The sequence below is a fragment of the Zootoca vivipara genome, chromosome 3, assembly GCF_965207765.1.
Source record: "Zootoca vivipara chromosome 3, rZooViv2.hap1.1, whole genome shotgun sequence".
In the NCBI taxonomy this organism is placed as follows: domain Eukaryota; kingdom Metazoa; phylum Chordata; class Lepidosauria; order Squamata; family Lacertidae; genus Zootoca; species Zootoca vivipara.
This window is the reverse complement of record NC_142586.1, coordinates 90131929-90157780: the sequence shown is the minus strand read 5'-3', so window position 1 is coordinate 90157780 and position 25852 is coordinate 90131929. Positions and strand designations below refer to the sequence as shown.

Sequence of the window (25852 nt, the reverse complement as noted above, 5' to 3'; positions counted from 1 at the left end):
GGGAGGCAAGCCTGAGGGCTGCTGCAGGTGCAAAGGGGTCTGCAGCTGCCTGCTCTGCGAGGCTGCTCCGCCCCTGCAGGTACCATGTGCGGCATCGGAAGAGGAGCCCAGAACCTCTTCGGACGAGGGGCGCGCGCCTCTTGAGGGGGTGCAGAGTGCAGGCACCCACCGCGCCAGCGGTGAGAAATTGCTGCAATTATAGTAGTGGGTGGGAGGAAAGGGGCCAGAGGAGCCACTCCGCTGCGAGGAAAGGTTTGGGGCTCTTTTGGTTTGGGGAAAAGGCATAGGAAAAGTGACACGATCATGGCAATCATGGAGAAAGTGGGTAGAGGAAAGTGTTTTCCTCCTTCTCTCACCTAACACTCGAGCTCGCGGACATCCCATGAAGCTGAATATTCTGAGATTCAAGACAGAGATAAGTGGAAAAGGTCAGCAACTATGGGAAACGGGGTGGGGCGCCAGAGGGATCTTTGAACCATGGCGCTGCATAGGCTTAAGACAGCCCTGTTTACAGTCCTCAGCTATTAGTCATAATCGCTTCGTGGGCATATTTCATCTCTGGATACTCAGAGAGATTCACAGCAAAGCATGAAAATAATGTAAGTATATCAACAGTACATTGTTATTAATGGCACCTTCCTCCTTTTTTAAAAAAAAAAAACCATTCAGAAGTTTCATAATTTAAAAGTTACACAATTGAAAACACTTCAGTATCTCCCCCCCCCCCCAAATAATAATAATTCATTGCTAAAGGGAACAAAGTTAGACGTCCTGTGCCTCAGGAGGTGGTAGCGGTATATGCCAAATTGTTCCCCAGGTCGGACTGCCTGTGGTTGAAAACAGCATGCAGGTGCCCCAGCTATATTCTTTCCTTGAGCATTTCACCTTTCCAGCATTTATGTAAATCCTTAATTAGCCTTATTGGTTAATTAATCCTTAATTAATTAACCAATAAGGCTAATCAATAAAAAAACCTTTTGTTAATGTGACCCCAATAAACTGCGAAGCAGACTTTAAGGAACAACAAGCGCTTATATAAACTGCAGAGTACCACATTAAACAAAGGCATTATTCCTTCACACAGAGAGACATTTTTTTTTAAGTTAACCTTTGCTTTTTCAGGCAAAGTCAGGACAGGGCAGCAGGCTGATTTGGATGCAGGCTTGCAATCAGTCTTGGACTCGGTTGTACTTCCCTCAAAGGACCAAGATAGCAGCCTGGGGATTCTCCTGGATTTGCCAATGTCTATGGAAGTGCAGCTAGTAGCAGAAGTTGCTCAGAGTGCTTTTTACCAGCATCTCCTTCCCCGTAAAGGCCCTTCCACAAATATGCTTCAGGAGTCTTGGGGATGCTTCAGAATGAAGGAGGCTGAAGGGGAAATTGACAAAATTTGACCCTCATTCCCCTACTGTATCCCTTTCTACGAGCAGGATCACCTCCTAGCATGACAGACATGTGAACTGTCTATGTAATTCAAATGGCAATGCTACTTTATCATTCTTCCACAGCCATGTGAATCCACCTTTTCATGGAACTTCTTCCAGACTCCAATTGGATGCTAAGACTTAGGAGAAATTCATTTGCAATAACATCCAGCATACTCCCTATGGTCAACTTTAAAATTTATATATATATATATATATGTGTGTGTGTGTGTGTGTGTGTGTGTGTGTTTCCTCAGTCTCTTTCAAATCTATCATTTCATTCCTTCTTTCCTTCCATATTCCACTTTGTCGCCCCCTCCTCATTATTTTTTGTCATTGCTGTGCATCATCACATCATTCACTTTCTTCCCAGGTGACTCAAAGCAAACAATATAAACTCTAGTCTAGAACAAATTATAACAAACCACCAATAAAAATTTAAACAACACATCTATACCAATAAAAGACAGGACTTGCAGATCCTGCCGCACAAGAGAGGCAACAAGTACTTTAAGCCATTCAAATCATAGGCAAAACTGCATGTAATGAGGCATTTCTTTTGCCTGGTGCTTAAAATGGAAAAAGTTGGCACCAGCAAGGAGTCTCCCACAAGTGAGGAGCCACCACTGAAAAGACCCCTTCTTTGTTTCCACCTTCTGGATCTCCTGTGGAGAGGGCACCCAGAAAAGGGATTCAGGTGGTGATTGCAGGGTCCAGGGCTGGTTCATATTGGGAGAGGCGCTGGAAGTTTACAAGAAGCGCGAGAGCTCCCTGCGTTGTTATTATTCATATGACACCATCAGCGTGCATAGCGCTTTACAGAGTACAAAAGGAGCAGAGCCCTGCCCCCTTCCAATCTAATATTCAACACAAGAGCGACGACAGGAGAAAGAGAAATGGAGGAAAAACTAGATGCCTATCCCACCCACCCCGGAATCCGGCATTCAGAGGCACATTCAAACCATGCACTTCAAGTATACAATCTAACAGTCCAAGCTGCTTTTCGCAGTTCGATCTAGGTTTTTATGAGACCCTGAGTCAAAAAAGTGGTAGTATATCCCTCTCCTCCTCAAAGGAGTAAACATATTAGAAAGGAGCAACGGCACACACACACACACACCACCCTCCAAGGCTGCCCTATACCAGCCGCGGCTGCAGCGAGACTAGACCGCGTCGGGGTGGCGCCACGCTCAAGATGGCGGAGCCGCCTGCGCGCCACGCTCAAGATGGGCGGCTGCTCTCCTCCCCTCTCCCTCTCTCCCTGGTCCAGACCTCTTCCCAGCAGTGATTTCCGGAGCGAGAGGGATTCCATCCCATGGTAACAGGGCCACGGCGGGGGACGCCAGAGGGGCTGCTCACTTCCTGCCCCGCAGAGAGACGCGGCGCGGAGAGAAAGGGAGAGGAGGAGGACGAGGGCGACGAGCTCCACACGCGCCCCCTCAGCAGCAAGCCGGGCAGGGACCGCCCCCTCGCCTCCCTTGCAGGGACCCAGGTAGGAATTGGCCCTACACTCCTCGGGGAAGCGGCGGGGGGGGGACGGGGGCTTCTGCCCCGGGGATTTGCACAGGTAGCGAGAGCCTTGGTTGCAGAGGAGGCCCAGCCTTGCCTGGGCGGACTGGGTAGGTGAGCGCGCGACTGCGGCGGGAGTCGCGAGGTCCCGCTGAGGAGAGGAGGAGGAGGGGCTCCCGCTGCTAGTGAAGCCGCGTTTGGCCCAGCAAACTGGGGGGCGAACGAAGGGCTTGGGTTCTCTCCAAGCCTGGTTCTCCAGCTGGCTGCGGTACCCTTCCTCCTGAATAATGCTGAAAGTGAAGAGTTGCGGTTTTTACTTGCAACCGCCTCCCTCTTGCGGAGCTTAAGCACCTTCTCTTTCGGGTCTTAGTTACAACTCCCGTATGCAATTGTTTGCAAAGTGTGTAGAATTTTCCTGCCTCTTACCCTCCCCACAAACCCCTTTCCAATGGTGCATAAGGTCTAGCATACCCCAAGTGAGCTGTGTTTGAGCTTTACATCCGACTCTTTGTTAGTACAGTACTGTATCCATCTTCTGGAACGGAGGAGGATTTCCTTAGGTAGAATGTTGCTTTCCTCAGATTTCACCCCAAATTTAGGTTTCCTCACCAGAATGGCTTTGTTTTCCTGCACTCTTCACATGCAAACATGCCCTTTGTATGTGGTGTTCTGCATATTTTGGGAGGAAACTTGACTCATGTTCCGGCAGGCATAGTTAAGGTTGAATTAGGTGTCACACTTGATCACTTTCTGGTTGGGGCTGATGGGAGTTGTAGTCCACAACATCTGATTCTGGAAGGCACTACCCTGGCTACCCCTGTGTTGTGTATGACGTGCTTCCTTTTGGATTCTGAATTGCACAACAAGGAACATTGGAGGTGACGTGGGGAATTTTAGGGATCTATTATTCAGCTAAATATGTGAAAAGAGCTAGGAAAGCAACATGGTCTGTGCTGTTTTCCATCTGTGTCAACTGTATGGGAACTTTAGTATAGCTCAGTTGTAAAGCATGCATACCTTGCACAGAAAAGGTCCCAGGTTCTCTTCCTTGCATCTGTAGGAAAGATTGGAAAAGGCCACTGTCTTGAGAACCTGCAGAGATGTTGCCAGTCATCATAGAGCTAAATGGACCAATGGTCTCAGCATAAGGCCACTTCCTATGTTGCTGGTTGAGGACCGGACTCTGGGGATCAGAATTGCTGAAAAGCCGCTTCCTGATCTCCACAAATAGAGCTGTCTGGTCATGTTATTATTAGAAACATCACCTGACAGAACCCTGTTCTACTTCGCAGGGAGATGGGAAATGTTCCACTGAGGGCGCATTCTTTGATTCAAATAAGACTCCTTTAATTAGTTATTTTCTGTGGTGCAGGATTTTTATTCTTGCATGTTTGAATTGGGTATTAAGAGGATGCTTATACTGTACATACATACAGTATCTTTCTAAAGGGGCTTTTACAGATAAAAGATACATGTTGACTGACTGGCCAGCATGGAAGGTAGAATTTGAGGGAAAGGACTACATGATTTGTCTAGTCCAAAGATAGTCAATATGGTGCCCTCTAGTTCTTGTTAGACTTCAGTTTCCATCATTATGACTGTTGGCCATTTTAACCTAGTGTCGCCTGCCCGCCCTAAAATTTGATCCTGTTCCACAGCCATCTCTGACACTTGAGTCAGAGACAGTAGGGAATTTCACCGCCTTTTGGGGTTAATTGAAATTATATTTGCATGCATTATCATATAAAGTTTTTGCATGCTGGGTCAGACTATTCATCCATTTAGTTAAGTATTGTTTACTTCACCTAGCAGCAGACTCAAGGTCTCATGTATTTCTCAGTCCTGGCATCTGAGAGCCTTTAATTGGAGGTGTCTGAGAGTGTACATGGGACCTTCTGTGCCGGTTCAGTGAGCCGCAGTCCCAATAATCCTTTGGTTAATTATCTGGTGTACAAGAATCTGCTACATCGGAATATTTACATTCCTGTGCTAAGACATACTCAAAGCAAAGAAAGCTCTTTTAACTTTAGCCATAACATTTATAAAACGACTGCTGCTTGTCTTGGATTGTTCAGAATTAATAAAGGCTCTGGTCGTTTTATTACTCTGTACTAGAAACAGAGGCTACAGATATTATTCCACTTATTTGTTTTTTACCTTGGAGGGGGGAGAATTTATTTTGGGTTTGCAACAGGGATTGCATTTTTAAAGTACTGGAAGCTAAGGCTTAACGCAGGGCAGTCTCGAGCAGGTTGGGCGCCCTGGCGCTGAGGCGCGGAGATCGCTCCGGCGCCCCCGCCCTCGCAGCGCGCAGCATGGCTTCCACGCTGCTTTGCCGCGCAGCGCCCCACATGCCGGCCTGGCGTCCCGCGCCACCGGGACTATACCTAGAGCCGGCCGTGGCTTACCGGTATATTCATCTCCCCTCTTCCAAATATATCAAGGCTTGACAGTATTTCTTTTATCATTGAGGTGGGTCATCATTGTTTGTGTGTGTGTGTAGTTGGGTATTTTTTTTAATAAACACATTGACAACATTTTGTTTCCCCCTTAATTTTCCCTATCACTCCCCGCCCACCGTAAAAGAACTCAGACATAGCCCATTGATACAAATGAATACAAGAGAAATAAATAAAGGTCACTTAATTACATGAACAAAACATTGTTCCACATGTCAGAAGAACATTGGCTGGTCTTCCCTTAAACAGAGGTGAACCTAGAGTTGCAACCCTTTGCATACTTACTTGGGAGTAAGTCCCACTGAACGTAAGAAGGATTTAGGTCTGAGTAAACTTGTATAGGATTTCATTACATGTATGTCAACCGTGTAGTTAGGACCATCATAAAAATATCCGTGCTCCTCAGCAAACCTACAATCATGTGAATTTCCTGAGTTGATGAATTTTTAAGGTAGAGCATGCCTAAATTTAGAAACAAAACAATTATTCAGTACTAATGTAAACCTTCGCACCTCATCGGCTACCCAGCTGATTTTAGTAGTTGCTTAGGTTTCCTGTTTGGAATGGGATGTAGAATTCTGGATACTTTCCAGTGCATCTGGTGGAGGAAGAAGGGAAAGAAGCAACACTTTAAACTCAGCCTTCCCCAGCCTAGTACCTTTCAAATGCTTTGAACTGCAGGTCCCATCATTACTGACCATTGGTTGATGGGAGTTGTAGTCCAAACCTAGGTACCACTGTATTGGGTTATCTATGGCAAAAGACAGAAGGTGATCATCCCAGAATAAGTATGAACATTTCTTCTTCCCCCATACCCCCTGCTTCTGCACTGGAGATGTAGACTGTGTCAAACATTGGAACTTGGATGATGTTTTAAAGGGTTTTCCAGGAAAGAAATACTGTAAGAGTTCTTACAATGCTGACTCCTAAATCTTCATATTTTACAGCAGTATGTGTCAGTTTCCCACATAAAGCATCTCTTTTCAAACGCTACGTACAGTATTCTTCTTTGAGATTAGTCACCCTCTTAAAGTTGGCTAACAGACTAGAGTCAAGGTTTTTTGTTCTTTTTGCTGGTAATGTAGTTTAAATCCTAAAGTCACAAAGTGATGGGAAACAGGTGGGGGTAGGTATTCTGGAAGGATAAAGTTTGTCACTCACATGCAATGTCTGATGAGTTGTACTGAATTTTCAGCCACATTTTGGAACATTTCAGATAATTCCACTAGGTGTTAGCCAAGGGGTGTATGAATGAGCATGTGTGTGTTTGTGCGTGTATAAGAGAGAGACAGATGTCAGGTGACAACATCTTGGAATATTTCAAATCTGTTGTCAAGCCCGCATGACTGGGATCATCTGAGTGTTCATTTTTTATCAGCAACCACCCAAATAGGCCTAGAGTTGTAAAATCAATGGGGGGAAAAGCCTAAGCCAGGCATGTCAAACTTGCGGCCCTCCAGATGTTTTGGCCTACAACTCCCATGATCCCTAGCTAGCAGGACTAGTGGTTGGGGAAGATGGGAATTGTAGTCCAAAACATCTGGAGGGCCGCAAGTTTGACATGCCTGGCCTAAGCACAACTAAGTTTTGAACCCCCCTAAACTGCTCAGTTCATAAAATTTCAATAAATATTTTTCATCATTCTGGAATCCTCTTCAGATTTTAATGGTTTGTACACAGAACTCTATCCTGAAGATTTGTGGCAGCTTAACAGTGTTTTAAAAACATTAAAAAGCCTAATCAGCGAAAATAAAACCTACTATTAAAACTCTTCCACCATCCCAGACACCAAAAGCCAGACTAATTTTTTTTAAAAGCCTTAATAGCATTTCCAGAAGATGCTCACATGCTACTTTGGAGGAATCCCTGGGGAGGGGGAAATTGAGGAGCAGAACTGATGGGCAGTGACTTAATGCTCTTCAAAGTGGGTTAGTAACTTTTCGCAATATAAGTAGTATTAGAAATTCTCCCTTCTCCATTATGTGTGGGTGTTTTTAATTAATGCTGAAACCATGTGAAGCTAAGCACTTATTTGCATGTATTGTATAGTATTGAAGAAGCTTCTCTCACAACATTATCTGACTGTGACTTCTTTTCTCTTTGTGCTGACTGACTGCTGAGGTTTTTTTTAGAAGTTATTTTACCCAAGTTTGTATTACTTCTCAAAACTAGTGGCTTGGATCTGTTCTGTATCTGAAATCAGTCTTGAAAGTGGACCATACCGTAGTAAGCGTGTATAATTGAGCTGCATTTACATTTTAAATTTGCTAGTGTTTTGCCCAGTAAGTCCTTCCTACACAGACACATTTTTAAATAAGTTACAGTACTTTCATCAGATGAAGGCTTATTTAAAATTTTGTGTCTGAAAAACCTATGACTGTTATTATGAGATCCTTTGAATCAATATAATTTCTTCACTATAGTACGTCACTAAAAAAAATTTCCTCTGAAAATGCATTGCAAACATTTCGTGTTTCTATATAAGCTAAAGTTGAACCTTGACAAGATGGAGTTGCTGCAGACTGGAGTTCCTAGGTTTAGTAGTTGCTTAGTTGCTTAGGTTCACATACTGTATTGTTCACATACTATATTGTTTTGGGTGAGGTTGCACTCTCCCTAAAGCAGGAATAAGGAATGTGTCGTCCTCCAGATGCTGTTGGACTACACCTTTCATCATCCCTGACCATAGGCCAGGGGTGGCCAACTCCCAAGAGACTGCGATCTACACACAGCATTAAAAACTGGCAGTGATCTACCCCCTTTTGGGGGGTTCAGGTCAAAGTTGTTTAGCTTTCTTTAGGGAGGAGGAAAGCCCCATTTTGGGGAAGTGCATGGCAAAAATGTTGAGTTTTTTTAAAGGGGAGACAAAGTTGTAGAGCTGCTTTGGGGGGAGCCAGTGATCTACCAGTGATCTACCACAGACGTTCAGTGATCTACCGGTAGATCACAATCTACCTGTTGGACGTGCCTGCCATAGGCCATTGTGGCTGGGGCCGATGGGAATTGTCATGCTCTGGGTTCCTGGACAGAGATAGCTTAGTCACAGTAATCCATGCCCTACCGTAGTAGCTTGTAAGATGCTCTTTGTAGAGATGCCATTGAAGGTGGTTTGGAGACTGCAGCTTGAGCAGAATGCTATGTTGGTACTGACATATTCAGGGACATACACAATTTGGAAACATTTGCACCGGCTACCGGTACCTGTTCATCACTGAGGCTCATTCAAGGTGTTAACTTTGATGTTAAGCTCTGGACTGTTTGGGGCCAGTTACTTGAAAGACTGCCTCTCCTGATATTGTGAGTTGAGATCTGCTGAGAAGACCCTGTTGGCTGTGCTATCATTACACTTGGTGGGAACCTGGAACAGGGTCTTTTTGACTGTGGCACCCTGGCTCTGAAACACTCTTCTTCCCTGCTCTCTCTCTCCCAATAACAGGCAGACTCCTACATTGGGTAGATTCTGACAGGTAAGGCATTTCTGTTTCATGCTGACTTTGAACTTAGTGACTTAGGATTGAATTGTTGAATTGAATTGTTATTAGATAAAGGATTGAATTCTGTAATTCTAATTTTAACTAAGATTCTGTTTTTGTATAATTTGGCTTTGTATTGTGTGTATTGTATTGTGTGTGTATTTGTACAAATTATAACCGGCCTTGTGACCACGGGGTGAAGGATGGAATATAAATTGCTTTAAATAAAAGAAATATAGATAACTGTTTGAACATTGTGAAAATGTTAAGTAGTACAGTAAGCCCACAACTTACACACCTAAAGCCAAAATTGTTTATAGTCAAAACACATTGGGTTCAATGGTGGGTGGGATTGCCAAAGTAATTTCCCCCAGAACCTCATCCTCTTTCTGGCCCCTTTTTATTTATATTTTATTTTTTGCCACATGTGTAAAGTTGAATGTGCACAAGTTAAATGTGTGCAAGTTGTAAGCTTACTGTATTGCATTGTTACAGGTAGGTAGCCGTGTTGGTCTGAGTCGAAGCAAAACAAAAAAAATTCCTTCAGTAGCACCTTAAAGACCAACTAAGTTTATATTTTGGTATGAGCTTTCGTGTGCATGCAAACTGTGTATCTGAAGAAGTGTGCATGCACACGAAAGCTCATACCAAAATATAAACTTAGTTGGTCTTTAAGGTGCTACTGAAGGAATTTTTTTTGTATTGCATTGCACATTGTAGTTACAAATCCACAATTTTAAAACCATAACCACTTAAAATGGTAAAATATTTGTGCCTTGAGCAGCAGGAGAAGTGAATTCTTCTGTTCCTTTTTAAGTTGTTGTATTTAGTTCTAGAGTAAACTTACTTTAAAATTCAAGACTGTTGGGGGGCTAAAAAAATAAAAAGGATTAACTGTGGGAACAATTCACACGCCTCCGTTTTAGCTGGAATGATATTTCTCACATTACAGTTGTGCTTCAGGGTTAATGGCTGATTTAAAGGTGTGAACTAAGAATGCTTCATTGGAAGTCTTTTATTTCTCAACCATAAATTATTGTTCACTGCATGGGTGTGTGTTTTTAAGTCTGAACAGAGAAAATGCTTCCTAGTCTATTCAAACAAATTTGCTAGCTAAGACTTTGCCATAGGCTGCAAAATCGCTTGGTAGATATCCCCTTCCTCTGGCCGAAGATGCTCCTCACTGTGGCCTACATTGTCTCAGAACTCTCTACTGTCTCAGAATTAAAATACAGCACTTCTTAATCCTTGTTTGTTCACTGTGTGCCTTTCCCCACATCAAAAAGGCCATTTAAACTTCTTTTCAAAAATCTTGACATTTCTTGGTCTTCTTCACCACTATCATTTATATCCTGCAGTGTATTGATTGATGGGTTAGGTTAATCAATTTTTAAAGAGTGCCCCATATTAATTGGGTAGTGGATTTTTAAGAAATTCTGTGACTCTCAGGACTGAACTGTGTGTTCCTTCTACTCTTGTGGTGAAACAGCATAATCAATTATAGATGGAAGAGAGGAAACCACTATGTTGGGACATTCAGGGTTTTTTAGGGTTTATTTTTTGGAAAAGTGGCCTCAAAATAATACCATACAAATTTGTCTATCTAGGTTAGAGTATATACAGCAGGGGTCAGCAAACTTTTTCACTGTCCCTCAGACCTTGTGGGGGGCCGGACTATATTTTGAAAAATGAATTCCTATGCCCCATACACACCCAGAGATGCATTTTAAATAAAAGAACACATTCTACTCATGTAAAAACACCAGGCAGGCCCCACAAATAACGCAAAGATGCATTTTAAATAAAAGGACACATTCTACTCATGTAAAAACATTCTGATTCCTGGACCATCCGCGGGCCGGATTTAGAAGGCGATTGGGCCGTATCTGGCCGCCGAGCCTTAGTTTGGGGACCCTGATATACAGTATGAGTGAGCTTGCTCCAGTGAGAGATTATGTTGGGTTCCTTTTTTGCTAACAATACTAGAATTATAAGAGGATTGTGTTGTTGTTGTTTTGTTAAAAGGTGAGATGAGGTGGTTGAGTGATGGGTGGGCCTGCTCACCTATCAAAACGACACACAGGGTGGGGGAGCCCAGCAGCCAGCCAGCCAGCCAAATCTTTTACCCCACACCTCATTCAGTGGGTTTATGTGAGACGTGGGTGGCGCTGTGGTCTAAACCACTGAACCTAGGGCTTGCCAATCAGAAGGTCGGTGGTTTGAATCCCTGCGACGGGGTGAGCTCCTGTTGTTCGGTCCCAGCTCCTGCCCACCTAGCAGTTCAAAAGCACGTCAAAGTGCAAGTAGATAAATAGGTACCGCTCCAGCGGTAAACGGTGTTTCTGTCCGCTGCTCTGGTATCGCCTGAAGCGGCTTAGTCATGCTGGCCACATGACCCAGAAGCTGTACGCCGGCTCCCTCGGCCAGTAAAGCGAGATGAGAGCCGCAACCCCAGAGTCGTTCGCGACTGGACTTAACTGTCAGGGGTCCTTTATCTTTACCTTTACCTTTTATGTGTGACTTCAGATAACTGCATATTTAATTAAGAATTGTGGTATTAGCAAACAACATAGCAACAGCCCATTTTTTCATGACCATGGTGTGGTAATAAGTTCTCATAATTTGTAGCTTCTTTCTTAGAAAATGAGAAGAAAAAGAGAGTAAATACACACACACACACACACACACACACACACACACACACACACACACACACATTGTCAGCAGGTTTGTTTATTTGGAAGTATATATATGTTCGGATAAGTGTACATCTAGGATTGCAGCCCTAGGAGATGGAAAGGTTGAATTAATATCTTCACATCTAAAGCTCTGCATCACCATAGTATCTTAATGACTAGCTAGGTAAGCTTTGCTTGAGACTGCCAGAAATTTTAAAATTCCTATTGTTGGAGTTTAATTGCAGGAGTAAAGATTTAGCTAGATTACACAATGCTTTAATTACCTAAGAAGATAAGCTGTCCCAAGGTTTGTCATTATCGTAAACAATAGTCCTCTGAAACTTTTCTATTGGTAACTAAAAGATGTCTGTAAAAAAACTGAATGCAAGTACAGTATTCTGTTGCAATTGAATGTAATGTCCCATTGACAGTTTTATGTGGATGTTTAGAGCCTTGCACTACTTGGAAGTAAGCCTCCCCAAGTTCAGTGGGGGTTGCTTGCTAGTAAATATCCCTAAGATTGCAGCTTTACAGTTTTTGGAACCAGCCACTGATGAAGTAGACTGCTATGTCTGAGAAACTTGTTCCTGCTTGCTTTCTAATGTGTCACATTGGCTTCAGACATGCCTGCACATCATGCATGCTTCTTTGTCCAAAAGGGTTCTTAAAATATAGGTTTTCACTTTGGCATACATTCACATCTGAATATTGTTTTGCCTCTAGTGCTTTTTATGGCTTGAAAGCTGCCCCCCCCCCGATAGCTGGCTTCAAGCACTACTTAAAAAATGTCTGTGATTTATTTATGGCCTTCTAGAAAGTGACTAGCAAGATGTAAAGAAAACTATTTTGGATCAGTTCTGAAGAAAACACATGTGGTGCTTGCTTTCGCCTTTCCCTTTTCAGCAGTGTTCACCCTTACCCCAGTCTTCTTTATTTCAGTTTTGTGTTGGCTTTGGAGGTGGTGGCTTCTTATCTGAAGTTGGAAAGTCATACCTGTTTTCATGCACACCAAAATAGAGCTACAAGCTTAATTTCTTCTGTGGGATGGTGTCTTAGCCTCTCTACCAGTACCAGCTAAAAGGCAATAATAAAATAACCCCAATTGAATTTTAATTTTTAAAAAATATTTTGAAATTTCATCAGTGCTGATCTTAATAAGGTACTTTTATTCTGCTGCTTTTTACCCATTTGAAAACCAGTGCTTGCTGTTGTTCAGTAGTACACTCTACCTATATATATATTGCTTTAATGTACAGGATAAAATTAGAACAATCTGTCTACTCTGAGGTAAAGTCAAGTCTGCTCAGATTACTTTTATGGATGTCAGTATTTCAAGCAGCAGATGAAAATCCCGACTGCTTCAGTCATCGGAGTGCTGCTCATCTCCGAAACCTCAGACAACAAGTGGTTAACTGTGAAACACTGTATAAACTGATAAAAGCATTGCTGTGGAAGAGCATGTGTAAAATTATAAATCATCCTTCACAACCAATGTTGGCCATAGCTCTGAAAGAGCTCAGGCTGGAAACACATCAGAATTGGATAAAACCCGTAATGTGTTTCTTCATCACCTTAGATCATGAGCCAAATATGTACTGCTCCATATCTTCAACAGCTGCCTGGAATGCTGTGCCAATCCTAAAATGTTGTGGAAGGCAGAATTTTATTGCAGGAACAAAACCTGGCAAAACTTTTGCGTGAGTTTTTCAGTGACATGTCCTATGGTTAATCTATTTCAGCCTTGAGATTCCAGGCAAACTTTAGAGCAAGTTGTTTGGCTAGCTAAAGATTTTTATTGATTTATTCCCCTGCTGAGCCATTGTGCTATATATTATGCTATTCTGCTGGGGTTCCTGACTTTAAATTTGCCCGTTTGAGCATATTTTGTCACTCTTGAAAGATCTGCAGTGCACCAAATTGTTCCTGGACACATTTCAAAATTCTGATGTTAAAACCCCAATTCATTTGAGACCTGATTATTTGAAGGACTGCTGTTTCCCATATGAATGTGTGATGGGTTTTAGCAGAGTTACTTCTCTGGGTACCTGAGAGAGAACATGTGCTTCCCAGCAACATATTGAGAAGGATGCAGCCTCTGTTCCTGGAAGTAGTACATAGCCATCATGTAGTACATAGCATCATGTCTGTGAAATGCCTTCCTTAGACAAGAGGGGAGGGCACTTAACATTGACTAAGGTGACACTGATTGTACCTACTTACTTAAGAGTAAACCCCATTGAACCCAATATGACTTGTTTTTGAGTAGAATAATGTATAGGATTTTACTGTTCGGCACAGAGTTAAAACTTACTTTGATCAATATGTGGATTTGCTGTCTTAACAGCTCTGCTTCCTTACTGTTTTTGACTAAATGGTTTAATTTTGTTTGAGTTTCACTAGTTATGCTGCTAGTTTTGATTTCTCTCTCTCTAATGGTACGTTTCAATTTTGTTATAGGCTGCTTTGCAGATCTTTTGATGTGGAAAAGTGGGATACAAATGTTGAAATAAAAGATTCCTCGCGTATCTTCCTTAGAACAAGTACTGTCGCATGTACAGTACTTTGATTTTACTGTTCTCAACAGCTCTTGCTGACTTCTTAAAAACAAGTGGCACACATTCAAAACTTCTTAAAATTAAAGTTGTCACAGCTTGATGTGGAGTGTTTTCTCTAGGACGTTAATAGACTGACTTGTCTATACTCATTTACCCTGGAGTAAGACCCAGTGAACTCATTGGGTTTCACCTTGGTTAATACATGTATATAGGATTGCACTCTGAATCTTCTTGCAGTGGGCAACTTGCAGTTTTGAAATACATGTACAATTCAGTAAATCTTATATTCAAATATTATGTGTCTGAAGCAATTTCAGCCAGGAACTTAAACATCAAATATTTCTCCCTGTGTTAAACTTGGTCGATAATGTCTCGTATCTGTGCATAGTGTAGTGCTGGCTCTGTGTGTTCATCTGAGCAAATGGAAGTTTATTCAAACCTTGCTCTTTTAAGTGAAATCCCTGGTGTATTACATGAGCTTAAACAAATTCAGACATTTGGTTTTCATTAGCTTTGTAACTGAAACAAAAACATATTTAATCCTAGAGTATTTTGAAGTTAATGTGCAACTTTGCTGGGAAGGTATTTAAACCGTGGTATCAGTTGCAAGTCGGCCACATGCCAATGTCTCAAAACTGTCACTGAGCAAGATGTTAAATTACTTTTAACGTGCACAAGATTACATTTGTGTGGTGTAGTGGTATGAAGAGATTTGGGTGAGGTGCAAGCGAGGCTTGAGAACAAAAGCAACTGGCGAAAAAGGCAACTGATAATGAAATGCAAAACCAACCCTTGCAGTTGTTTCTGCAGTGATGGCTTTCTTCTGGCCATTGTGCAATTTTGTCAGCGACAGGCAGGAGTCTGAAGGGTGGGCAGAGGAGGGCAGGAGGGTGGCCCAGGGGAAGGAGCCGGTGGGGTTTGTGGGGTTTGGTGCTCCCTGTGAGGCAGGGGGAGAGGAAGAAGCTGGGCAGACAGAGACAGAAGAAAAGCAGGCAGAGGGAGAGCTGAAGGGAGGCGCAGAGGTGGAAGAGACATTTTAGAGAGAGAGAGAGTTGAATCCTTAGAACCCCCTCCATTCCCTCCCCACAGTCTCCAAGGTCAAGGAGGGGCTTAAAGCGGGGACAGGAGCAGGTGGAGATGCCTCACAGGGGAAGTTGCTTGCGCACACCACATCAGAAGAGAGGGTTTAAATCAGTGATGGCCAAACTTGGTTCTCCAGCTGTTTTGGGACTACAATTCCCATCACCCCTGACCACTGGTCCTGTTAGCTAGGGATGATGGGAGTTGTAGTCCCAAAACCTGGAGGGCCTAGTTTGGCCATCACTGGTTTAAATGGTCTGGAGGAGGCATGGTGCTCTGTTGCCCCAACTTCTGAGATGGAGCACAGGTCAGAGGAAGGAGATGCCCAGCTAGCTATTTAACAAGAGTTTGGGATTCTTGCACTTAGGAGCTGATGTATTCAATTGCTTTGCCAATAAAGAACTAAACTTCCAGTTGCATGTCCTCCTTAGCAGGGACTGGATGTGCTCGGGACTGATTTGTCCTTGCTATTCTACTTGGAGTATTTAGTTTGAAATGAAAGGAACTAGGATTGTCATCATCTTACTAAGGAAATCTTAGCTGGATAAAAAGTTTTAATTAAATCTGCAAGAATTGGCAAATGAATTAAAAACAATAGTTTGGAGGGAAAATATACCTTATTTTTGTTATAGCGATGGATATGTGTGTTATAGCAGGCAACCTCTTAGAAGAGGCATCTTGTATAACAGTGTTGGGGGAGGGAAAGATAATGCATTTTCCAAGATGGTGCCCACCACCTGCAATTTTCATAAATACCTGTGTTAAGTTAAAGATAGCAAACATGCGCTGGATTATGGAGAAAGCTAGAGAGTTCCAGAAAAACATCTACTTTTGCTTCATTGACTATGCAAAAGCCTTTGACTGTGTCGACCACAGCAAACTATGGCAAGTTCTTAAAGAAATGGGAGTGCCTGATCACCTCATCTGTCTCCTGAGAAATCTCTATGTGGGACAAGAAGCTACAGTTAGAACTGGATATGGAACAACTGAGTGGTTCAAAATTGGGAAAGGAGTACAACAAGGTCGTATATTGTCTCCCTGCTTATTTAACTTATATACAGAATTCATCATGCGAAAGGCTGGACTAGATGAATCTCAAGCCAGAATTAAGATTGCCAGAAGAAATATCAACAACCTCAGATATGCAGATGACACAACCTTGATGGCAGAAAGTGAGGAGGAATTAAAGAACCTTTTAATGAGGATGAAAGAGGAGAGCGCAAAATGTGGTCTGAAGCTCAACATCAAAAAAACCAAGATCATGGCCACTGGTCCCATCACCTCCTGGCAAATAGAAGGAGAAGAAATGGAGACAGTGAGAGATTTTACTTTCTTGGGCTCCTTGATCACTGCAGATGGTGACAGCAGTCACAAAATTAAAAGACGCCTGCTTCTTGGGAGAAAAGCAATGACAAACCTAGACAGCATATTAAAAAGCAGAGACATCACCTTGCCAACAAAGGTCCGTATAGTTAAAGCTATGGTTTTCCCAGTAGTGATGTATGGAAGTGAGAGCTGGACCATAAAGAAGGCTGATCGCCGAAGAATTGATTTGATGCTTTTGAATTATGGTGCTGGAGGAGACTCTTGAGAGTCCCATGGACTGCAAGAAGATCAAACCTATCCATTCTGAAGGAAATCAGCCCTGAGTGCTCACTGGAAGGACAGATCCTGAGGCTGAGGCTCCAATACTTTGGCCACCTCATGAGAAGAGAAGACCCTGATGTTGGGAAAGATTGAGGGCACTAGGAGAAGGGGACGACAGAGGACGAGATGGTTGGACAGTGTTCTCGAAGCTACCAACATGAGTTTGACCAAACTGCGGGAGGCAGTGGAAGACAGGAGTGCCTGGCGTGCTATGGTCCATGGGGTCACGAAGAGTCGGACACGACTAAACAACTAAACAACAACAACAACACCAGGACAGTCTAAGCAGTTTACAAAAAGAATATTGTGTGTGTGTGTGTGTACAAACAATGAAACTAAAATACTGCAATACCAGATAATACAGTAAAATCCTCCCTCCTGCCCGAAGGCAAGAAACACAGCACATTTCGAAAGCATCTTAAGAGTCAGCGACCTCTTTGCTTTGTTGCAAAGGTTTCAAATTCTTCAAATCACATAAGTTATTTTGGTGTCACATGAACTGCTATGTAAGTGGATGCTTGCAGAATTGGTATTTTATGCCTTGGAGGGAATAGTTTAGCTTGATTTTTAAAAGAGGAGGAGGAGGAGGAGGAGGAGGAGGAGGAGGAGGAGGAGGAGGAGGAGGAAGAAGAAGAAGAAGAAGAAGAAGAAGAAGAAGAAGAAGAAGAAGAAGAAGAAGAAGAAGAAGAAGAAGAAGAAGAAGAATGATAATTTTAACATGGACCTGTCTTATATATTGTGTAGTATCCAGTGCTGTCGCTTTGCTGATGGAAGGTGTGAGAAGAACAGGGAAGGATGCAATTTTTAGTGACTGCCCCCCACCAGTCCCTGAACTTCCCTAAATTTGCTCTGGGGGGTTGTGGAGCCCAGAGCAGATTTTGAAGGTGCAGGGTGCTTCAGAGGAGAGAGAAAATCTCCCCCTCTTTCACCTATCTTATGTCTTCTGTCAGCAAAGTGCACAGCATCAGATACCCCCTGCTCTTCTTTATAGTGGCTCATTGGCTATTTTGGCTTGAACAAGAGTTATCTCGGTGGTGGTGGTGGTGGGGGGGGGGCTGTTTCTTTAACATCAGGAAAAGGGCCATGATCCTTTCAAAACTGTTCATAGATTTAAGGTTAGGTTTGGAAAGTTCATGGTGAACATACCAGTTTGATGTTTAAAAGTACAATATATGTCAAAATGTCTTCAAATAATTGGGCCTTAATGGCAAAGTTCTGAGCGTAACTGCCAGGCAGAAACAGCCATCTGTTCTCCATGTCGTTTCATTATTTTCATGCATGCTTGAACCATCCTTTGATTTCCACTTGCTTACTCCATTTCCTTTGAACTGTAATGTGCTTAATAATTTTTAGGAATGTGAAAGCCTGAAGAATTTAAAAGATGTATATTGGTGTCTCTTTAAGGTAGCAAATTGGAACTGACAACCTTTAAAAGGTTGTAATATTAACTTGAAGCTTTTTCTTTTTCTTTTAAGAAGTCAGATTAAGGATGCTCAAGATGGAAATAATCCAGTTTTGCTTCTAATGCAATTTTACCAGCCAAAACAGGGCAAATGTGCTTCCAAAGCTAATGTAGAAATGGTCAGAATACCTTTGCTGAAGAGCTGCCTATTAAAATCTTCACACTGTCAAGTCCCTCAGGCTCTACTTCTGATACTGTTCTCTTTTACTGCAGGGAAGACTTCTGATGTCAATGCACCATGCCTCTTTTGGGGGGGCGGCGGGGGGGGGGGTTCATTTGATAGTTCAGTACATTGCAGATCTTTGATTTGTTCAGATACATTCTTGAATTTCTTGTGGCTCTTTCTGTTACGCAATTTATTTGCACTTCCTTTGAACAATTCAAACTCCAGTTTTGGAGAGGGGTGGTACAAAAGTGTTTTGTTATAACTCATCCTAAGAAAGAAACAATGTCAAAAAAATTACGTATCTGAACTGTAATATTAGATTTTGTGTGTATTTACTACCTTTTAACAAATACGTTGTGGGAGGAGCCAACAAAGTTCAGTATACGTATAGTTGTAATGGCTTCTACCATACTTTTTCCAGTAAACGTAATATTCTGTTTCATTTGGGGGGTTTTTCTGTTGCTTCAGCACAATGATGATCTACTGTATGTTTCCTTGATGTACCTCCAGTGTGCCCATCCAGTGCTAGTTAAAATGTATCCTTTATTACCTCAGCAGTGCTGAGCCAATGGATTTCATTAGGGAACCATTAAGAAAACACTTATTACCTTTTCCTCTACAACAGAAAACTTACTTATCCAGTCCGGTTTTTAGAAAACAGAACAGCAGAACAACGCTACTCCATTGTGGGCTTGGATGTTGCCTTACTTTAGAGCAGGGTTTCTCAAACTTGGGTCCCCAGCTGTTTTTGGAATACAACTCCCATCATCCATAGCTGACATCATGGATGATGGGAATTGTAATGCAAAAACAGCTGGAGACCCAAGTTTGGGAAACCCTGCTTTAGGTTAGGAAACTTCCAGCCTGTGGGCCTGTTCTGGCCTGTCAAGGGGTCCAGTTGACACATGCCATTTCCCCCCAAACCATGCCCACCTGTCAATCAGGTGATGCTTGCAGTATGCAGGCTTCAGCTGTTGTGGAATGGAGAAAGAAGTGATTTGCCAGCGCATTGCTCAGAGCTTCTTAAAGTGAACTGTGGTATCCAAGGTATTTCATTTTGATGTCTCCAGACAAAGCAGAGGAAGCTATCATAAAAAGCTGAGAGAATGTTTCAGTCCTGGATGAGAATGGAGCTGTGAAAACATATTTGCAAAGGGCGAGGAAGAAATGTTAAAGATTTATCAATATGCATAGCATTGCAGCTGATGGAGGGTTAATGACCAAGTAACATTATCTCCAAAAGAACACAAAATTAGCCAACCAAGGAAAAGTCAAAGTAAAAAGTTTCATAGAGTCAGAAGAGAGTGACTCTAACATGTAAATCTACTGTCCAGTAGCACCTTAAAGGTAAAGGTAAAGGGACCCCTGACCATTAGGTCCAGTCGTGACCGACTCTGGGGTTGCAGCGCTCATCTCATGTTATTGGCTGAGGGAGCTGGCGTTTGTCCGCAGACAGCTTCCGGGCCATGTGGCTAGCATGACAAAGCTGCTTCTGGCGAACCAGAGCAGCACACGGAAATGCCATTTACCTTCCCGCTGGAGCGGTCCCTATTTATCTACTTGCACTTTGACGTGCTTTCGAATTGCTAGGTTGCCAGGAGCTGGGACCGAGCAACGGGAGCTCACCCCGTCACGGGGATTTGAACCGCCGACCTGCTGATCAGCAAGGTCTCTAAGGTGCTACAGGTCAATTTTTTATTTTTATTTTTTATTTCAACTGTGTCAGACCAACACGGCTACTTATCTGAATGTAAATCTACGGACTGCAATATGAGTGAATTGTTAAGGTGGTATATTTTCTTTTTTCTTATTGCTGATTTTGTTTGGTGCAATAAATACTTTCTGGTCCCGTTTGGGCTACTAAATGGTACTTTGAACTCTGCATCAGGCAGAATGGAAAATCAGCTATATGGAGACCACATTATACTCGCATGGTTTAAACCTCACACAGTAAGACGGAATGCTCATAGTGGGTTAAATCCTTCTGCAAGCATTTACAGTCTTGTGACTAAATCCTAATAGATGGTATTTTTCATGAAACTGGATTCCCTTTCCATGTCTCTATAGAAGGAAGTGGCTTAGCCAAAGAACACATTTAAGGACACAGAACTTAATTCTACTGTAGTCGAATATTCAGTTTTGATAAGAAATAATCTTTTGGACTAGGGATATTGTGTACATTATGAATTCAAATAAAGTTTCCAAGAGCCTGTTAATGTTATTTTTTATCTGAAAAGATTAAAGTAGGCTGTTACTGCCTTCTGTCTCAACTTTCCTATTAGCCGGCAGAATTATTTCTGCTTCACTGTTCCAGATTGTTAAGCTGTTGCAGAGAAAGTTATTGGCATACGGTTAGAAATTTCTGATAACCTCATGGCTTAGTCCAATTGATCCTATTAAAACTATGCATAATCCACGGGGTGGGGGTGGAGCAGTGGAGTTTCTTTGCTCTTACACCACATATTTTTACAACCAGGAGTTGTTATTGTTGTAATAGCTCTTGAAATGCATTTTTAAAAAATCCAAGGAAGTGCTTCCCTGTTAGCTTTCCCTGCATCAGAAAACAGAACTCTCTCATTGTTACCCAGATTCACTGTGTCCCTTTTGCTAGAAAACTGTCAGGTATGCAGTAAAGAAGTTTTGATTTGTTTTCTCATTTACTTGAAGTGCATTGTATATACAGTGGAACCTCAGTTGTCAAACACTTCAGAAGTCGAACGTTTCAGCTTTCGAACGCCGACAACATGGAAGTGAATGCTTCCATTTTTGAATGTGCCTCAGAAGTCGAACGGCTTACGAGGCATGGTTCTCCATTTTTTCGATTGATTTTGTCGACCGGCAATTGCTCCTCGGTTCCCTCGGCCTATAGAGCGAGATGAGCGCCGCAACTCCAGAGTCGGACACGACTGGACCTGATGGTCAGGGCCCCCTTTACCTAATGCCTAAATAATATCAGTTCCAGATATTTTAGATAAATGAAACTCAATTTTACAGTTGTTATATATTCAAATAGTGCATTGAACAATGGTGAGTTCTTCTATAAACCAGATACACCCAGCAAACAAGGTGGTCCAATATCACCAAATCAGCAACAGCCTAACAGCTCAGCACAGTATGTGAAATCATCACATTATGGATCTAGGGCAGGGGTGTCAAACTCAAATTCATCGGGGGCCGCTTCAGCAGTTTGGTCACCCTCAAAGGGCCGGTTGTGTCTGTAGGACTATGTGTCCACTCTTTATTATCATAAATTATTGTCACTGCATTCAATTATTACTGTTTTTTGTAATAATGCAAGCTCATTCCCGCCCCCACGCGGATCACATTCCTGCGTCGTGGCGCGTGTGTGGGAGGGGATGTAAACGAGGGAAATTTGAACAAAAGGTGGGGATCAACTAAACCTTCGGCAGGAAGGAGAAAGCCACTGCTGGGATTAAAAACCTGCAGATGGAAAGAGGGCTTCCCTCTCCCGCCCTCCGCACACCCAAACCCCGCTAGGCAGGATGCCACACGCTGCAACCCACGCCATGCTTTGGAGAGGGGCAGGAACATGCGGTGCAGCACCAACTCCCTGCTTTGCTTTTGCATCCTCCCTCCTCAGCACCATAGTCCCTTCCCCTCACGCTGAGGGAGGGCAGCGGACTTCCCGAGGAGGAAGGCGGCGGCAGCCCCAGCGGACGTGCATCTTCGCCTCAGAGCTGCTCTTCCCCCACCCGCGCTGTTGTCGTCTTCGCCGCCGCCTCTCCCTACCCGGACTTCAGGCAGAGGAGGCTTGAAAACCTCCCCCCCCCAAAAAAAATTCCCCTCCCACCTACTCAAACCGCGAGGCGACTCCATCTGGAGCCCTACATCACGAGGGGCTGAGAGGAGGCGGCGGCAGAGCGGGAAGAGCAGGAACCCGTGCCGCCGCCTCCCTCCCGGCCGCCCCCCGGGGAGCAGTTCCGCCGGAACTGAGAAGCCAAAGGGCGGCTCGGGGGTGGGGGGCAGAGCAAAAGCCAGGCACCCTCCCGAGTGTCTATGAGGAGAAAACGGGGGAAGAGGGAAGAGAAACCCGGCTCCATCAAGAGAGCGGCTGTTGCGCTTCGCCTACTTCCCCCTCAGGCTCACTCCGCGTCCCTTTCGCCCGCTCGCTCGCCCACCTCCCGGATGCAGCCGAGGAGAGGAAGGGAAGCGGCGGGCGGCGGCTCCCCAGTGCCGCCTCACTCGCTCTCTGAGACAACAGCAAATCCCGCCCAAAAAAAATCCAGCGCTGCTCCGTCCCGGCACCAACTTTGCCGGCGGCGCCTGTAGGGCTTCCCTACCTCCTTGGCGGGCTTCCTCCTCCTCCTCCTGCATCTCACTTCCCCGTCTGGTGGCTGTGCCACCGCCTCCCTCAGCCTCATTCGAAATTGAAATTCCCTGGCCAAGGCCGTCAGCGCGGCTCCAGCGCCCCGGCCTCCGCCTGCAGCCCCGCCCCTGGTTTTGACCCTCAGCCAATCGCAGGCTCCAGAACTACTGTCGGCGGCTATTGTCGGTGGCGGCTACGCGGGCCACATGACGAGGTCTGGCGGGCCAGATTAGGCCCCCAGGCCTTGTGTTTGACACCCGTGATCTAGGGCCTACTTTTGAATACATGGGATACCTACCGTAAGGGAGTTTTCTCCAGTGCAACTTAGATGTGTTTGTCACTTGCCAAAACCATCTTTCATATAACTCTGATAGTAGTGATGATAAATTATAGACACTGAGTTAAAGTGATCCTTGACCATCTTAGCCATTGTAAGCCAAGGACATAATTGCCATACATGCATGTGGGTGCAGTATTTGGAGATGTTGGAATAATTGTATCTTAAAGACGATAGGATGGGTGTACTCAGTCTGATTCAGAAATTTCAGTGCTTTCAGTAAGCAATCATACAGAAAAAACAACATCATGACTATCTTTGGTAATGTTGATTGATCCCTACAAAAGCAAGCAGTGCTTGGTAGATATGGATTGTATTTTCATAAGCTTGCCATTTTATATTGTAAATGTATTTGAGTGTGCTGCTTTAATTCACAATGTTTGCCTCAGATCTGCTAGCTGCCGAAGCACTAAGTTTGAAGCTCTGACAAGCAGATCTTGTCTTCAGGTAGATCAAACGTTTTGTGGAAGGCTGAATCAGTCTTCACTTCTAGTAAGAAATGTTGGCTATTTATTATGTCATAAAGACACAGTAAAACGCATCTTAGATTTTTGTGTTTCTTTGTTTAGAATACTTTTTGTTTAACCCCTATTTTTAATGTTCCACATCAAGTTAACAGCTGGGTTAACCCGTTGCATCAAACAGATTGATGTGTGCTAGTAAAATAGAGGTTCAGTTAATGTTTTCCTTTCATCAATTTCCATTGTAAAATGCAGCAGCTGAAGACCTTTGAAGAACCACAATAGTATGTACACGTAGCTTCTTGACTTTAAAGCAGTGTTTATTTTTTGAGGTAGTAATTTTTTAAAAATGCTTTGAAGTTCTGGTCATCATCTCTAGAGATGGCTTTGTAAAAAGATTACACGAGAGTTGATTCTTTAACAGGATTAAAATCAATGGTTTTGTTTTTACCAGCTATTACTATGCTACAGACTGCGTGGTGTGGGGCAGGGCAGGTGTAGGATTTTATCATGTTTGACTATATTCCTGTGTGGATATTTACTTTCTTGGCATAGCTGTATTATGATAATGAGCAGGGTGGTAAGAGATTTCCTGTTTTGGCAGATTCATAAGCACAGAACATGGCAAATGTGATTTGTGTGTGTGTGTGTGTGTGTGTGTGTGGTGCTACACCAGTCTCTTTCAACAGCAGTCATACATGTACACAACTTAAAATGCCCACATATGTGGAACTGGAACCCCCGATTGGTTCAGGCTTCTGAGGAGGATGCACACAAGTCTTTATAAATGTTTTGCACTTGAATATGATAGCCATAGGGACACGGGTGGCGCCAATCAGAAGGTTGGCAGTTCGAATCCCCGTGCCGGGTTGAGCCCCCATTGCTCAGTCCCTGCTCCTGCCAACCTAGCAGTTCGAAAGCACGTCAAAGTACAAGTAGATAAATAGGTACCACTCCAGCGGGAAGGTAAACGGTTTTCCGTACGCTGCTCTGGTTTCGCCAGAAGCGGCTTAGTCATGCTGGCCACATGACCCGGACGTTGTACGCCGGCTTCCTTGGCCAATAAAGCGAGATGAGCGCTGCAACCCCAGAGTCGTCCGTGGTTCCTTTACCTATGATAGCCATACTCTGCTTATGGCCTTTCCCCAGTTGATGTAGAAGTTAACTTTTATTTATATTTTCCTGGATCTTTGTTGTTACACTTTTGGGCAGCTTCACCTATCACCCTAAAACTGATCTGCTCATTTAGTATTAGTTATATGTAACCTCTTTGAAATATATGTTTAGGAAATATTTTAATGTTTGATGTTGCTTTTTATTACTGTTATTGGTGTTCTGTTGGAAGCCACCCAGAGTGTCTGGGGAAACCCAGCCAGATGGGCGGGGAATAAATAAATAAATGATGATGATGATGATGTCTCCTTGAGCCTTTTCTACCTGCTTTAAAACTGAGGTAGGAAAAAACTATGTTGCAGTTGGCCCTTCTCTAGGAAAGACTTTTCCATAAGTGTTGAGTAACAATGTATTATTCTCTTTTGCACAAAAATCACATGTTATAACTGGTGTGGCTCCATACTTCAGGTGATAATTGTGGTCATCACTTAAAAACACGACACATGTAAAGTGTGAAGGATATGCTAACCTTTGAGCATCCAGGTATTTGCATCACAGGGGCCGTTGCTGAATCAGGACTATGCAAAGATGTGCGCATGGATCTGAATCTATTTTAGTTGCATAAGTAGACAGTGACTTTGGAAATTAAGGCATGCATATACAGCAGCTTTGGTCTTTTGATAGTCATTAAGTGGTTAGTCTGAAACTAATTAAGCCTCATGAAGGATTTATGGCATACCTTGTCATCTCCCTTAAATATGTTTTTCACATTGTTGTAACATCTTCTAAATGGAATTTTAATGCATGCTTTAAACTTGATACTGATTAGCCAGTACAAACTATGTTGAATTTTGGGCGGGAAAGTCCTAGGCACAAATCCTGCAGCAAGATCCTCCAGGGTGAGGAGGTTAAGATCTAGTGGAAAGAAAGCCCTGTAACCAGGACCGCACCACTCCTGCACCCCTTATGTGGGGAGGGAACCATGTTTTAAAGTGCTAAATAAAGATAAAACATTTGCAGCTGTCCCCTCCCTCTCCCTGCCCTGCTTCCTCCAGTTGGGGTTCCCATAAGTCAGGCACCCCCAAACTGCGGCCCTCCAGATGTTTTGGCCTACAATTCCCATGATCCCTAGCTAACAGGACCAGGGGTTGGGGAAGATGG

The 25852-nt window shown here is 43.4% G+C and overlaps 1 protein-coding gene across 2 annotated transcripts in view; it reads left to right on the top strand.

Annotated features, from left to right (window-relative positions):
• The first annotated feature begins 2599 nt into the window (after positions 1 to 2599).
• DISP1 (dispatched RND transporter family member 1) overlaps positions 2600 to 25852 on the top strand; it is an 82819-nt gene continuing 59566 nt past the window's right edge. The window contains exons 1-2 of one of the 2 annotated variants that reach the window (XM_088666663.1): positions 2835 to 2916; positions 8829 to 8859. Coding sequence is in view for 1 of the 2 variants with exons in the window: in XM_088666660.1 (XP_088522786.1) it covers positions 2740 to 2916 (177 nt within the window). In the remaining variant the exon portion in view is untranslated. Of the gene's footprint in view, positions 2917 to 8828; positions 8860 to 25852 lie in introns of both variants that reach the window. The other variant, XM_088666660.1, reaches the window with a different exon arrangement.